General features: G+C 38.6%; 1 protein-coding gene across 3 annotated transcripts in view; it reads right to left on the bottom strand.

The window, feature by feature from the left end:
- LOC109717323 (WD repeat-containing protein 89 homolog) overlaps positions 835-2072 on the bottom strand; it is a 20600-nt gene continuing 19362 nt past the window's right edge. For all 3 annotated transcript variants that reach the window (XM_020243051.1, XM_020243050.1, XM_020243052.1), the window contains one exon: positions 835-1513. In XM_020243051.1, the coding sequence (XP_020098640.1) occupies positions 1145-1513 (369 nt within the window). In that variant the 3' untranslated portion in view covers positions 835-1144. The remainder of the gene's footprint in view (positions 1514-2072) is intronic.

Raw genomic sequence — 2072 nt, forward strand, 5'->3', positions numbered from 1 at the left:
AAAAAAAAAGAAGAAGCGCACACACTTTGTATATGTTGTGTTCTACATCCTACCCCAAACTCAATTTTTTGTGTTATCATTATGTAATCTAATCATTCATACTAAACAAACTTCAAAAACCAACTACATGTGTTGTAAACTACTTAAGATGAGAAGAAGAAATGCATGCATCCGATTTAACCGTGCAACACGAATAGTTGTTATTTTCTAACATTTCTCTATAACATTACTGAAGAAGATAAAAGTGATGACAACACAAAACTTGAAGAAAATCCTGCAAATCTTCTTAAACATTAAGAGGGATAAAGAGCAAAATGTGATACATATACATGGAGATTTCTACAATTTAGCCTCTTTTTTTGTTTTCCTTCCATTTTCCCCATTGAGCTAAGATTTGTTACCTGTTACGGTCACTCAATCGATTGAAAAAGATCGGTTGACAACTTCGACTGCAGGCTACAACTCCCTGTCTCCTTGCTAATCATTTTTATCTGAACAACAGAACCTCACCTTCCAAACTTGTAGCAGGTAACACACAATATAACTAGCTTCTAGTCAAACTAGCTTTGATCACATTGTAAATGCTGTAGATCTTTCTTCAAATCATTGACATGGATATTGACATCAAATTTATAAAGAGAACTGTCAGCAAAGCTGCTATCTAAGACTTACTTGATAGAAGAGGTTTCAGAATAAAAATCCAACAGCTCCGAACAATCTCAGCCCGGAATTGTGCATTTTGGAGATAATGTCGAAAACATAAAGCAAGAGAGCGGATCGTTTCCGCTTATAATAAGATGGAGAGAAAACTGCAAAACGTAAGTCCTTGTTTCACCGAGTATTTTCTTTCTTTCACTCATAAATAATTCAGTAAAGTGAAGCCAATTCATCATTTTTAACTTAACAAAGATAAAAAGTGCATCGAGAACGTTGGAAAGAAAGACAAAAGGACACCATCACAATGCCATGAAAGAGAAAAAAAAGATGCATCAAAGGCCTTCCGACAAACTATTATACAGCTATCGAGACTACGATTAACTAATTTTTTTTTAAAAAAATTGAAGTAGCATTACAACATCAAAGAAAGGGATAGCATACTTTAGCTCAACGATCTTCAATCAAGAAGCCGCTTCTTTCCAATCCTTCAGTATGGATGATGTCGATTTTTAGTTCTATCTTTGTGCGGTTTCATGACAAACGTACTTGAAACCCACGAGCGTTTCACTTCTGATGATTCGTCAGATAACCAGCAACATAACCGGCCGTCTTCACCTCCGGTCCATCCAAACATGCCCTTATTTTGTGCAAGGCTACTGATACGAGTGCTCGAAGCAGGTAATACGCTTCTCACCACTCCTGAATGGCCTCCTTCTAGAATAGCTTCGGCGGGCCCGATTGAAGCCACAGGATTAGGGTTTATAGGGAAGTAGCCAAGTGTTCCTGAACCAGTACCGCCGATAACCCATAATCGATCATCTGTTGTGGAGTAGTGACAATCGACGAAATAATCTATCTGCATCATCAAGGACATAACATAAGTTGATTTAGTGGGAAAAAAGAAAAGATGACTTAGGACCAGTGTGGAAAAATATAATGTGAAGTATCTTTGTGCATCTTCACTATTCTGCATTAAATGTCTGGGCCACCGCAATAGAGATGTACTGACTTCTCTATGCTGGCGGTATTCTAACCAGTTGGATGGGCGATAGTGGATGGGTGCTTCTCTCGTACGTAGGGCTGGCAAATGAGCGAGCCGGCTCGCGTTCGACTCGATATTTGGCTCGCTCGAGCTCGACTCGAAATTAATGAGCCGAGCTTGAACAAAAAAAAAGGCTCGAAATTTATTTCAAGCCGAGCTTGAGAATTACTCGGCTCGTTCGAATTAGGCTCGAAAAGCTCGAAAAGCTTGAATATATATATATATATAGAGAGAGAGAGAGAGAGAGAGAGAGAGAGAGAGAGAGAGTTGAGCTAGAATACTCTCGATAGTAAACAGAGCATTTTACTATCGAGTTGTTTTCGATGATAGAGCTTCCAAATTGACGATCGGCTCCGTTAAATATGATCTAAAC

This window comes from Ananas comosus, linkage group 11 (genome assembly GCF_001540865.1).
Source record: "Ananas comosus cultivar F153 linkage group 11, ASM154086v1, whole genome shotgun sequence".
NCBI classification, from domain to species: domain Eukaryota; kingdom Viridiplantae; phylum Streptophyta; class Magnoliopsida; order Poales; family Bromeliaceae; genus Ananas; species Ananas comosus.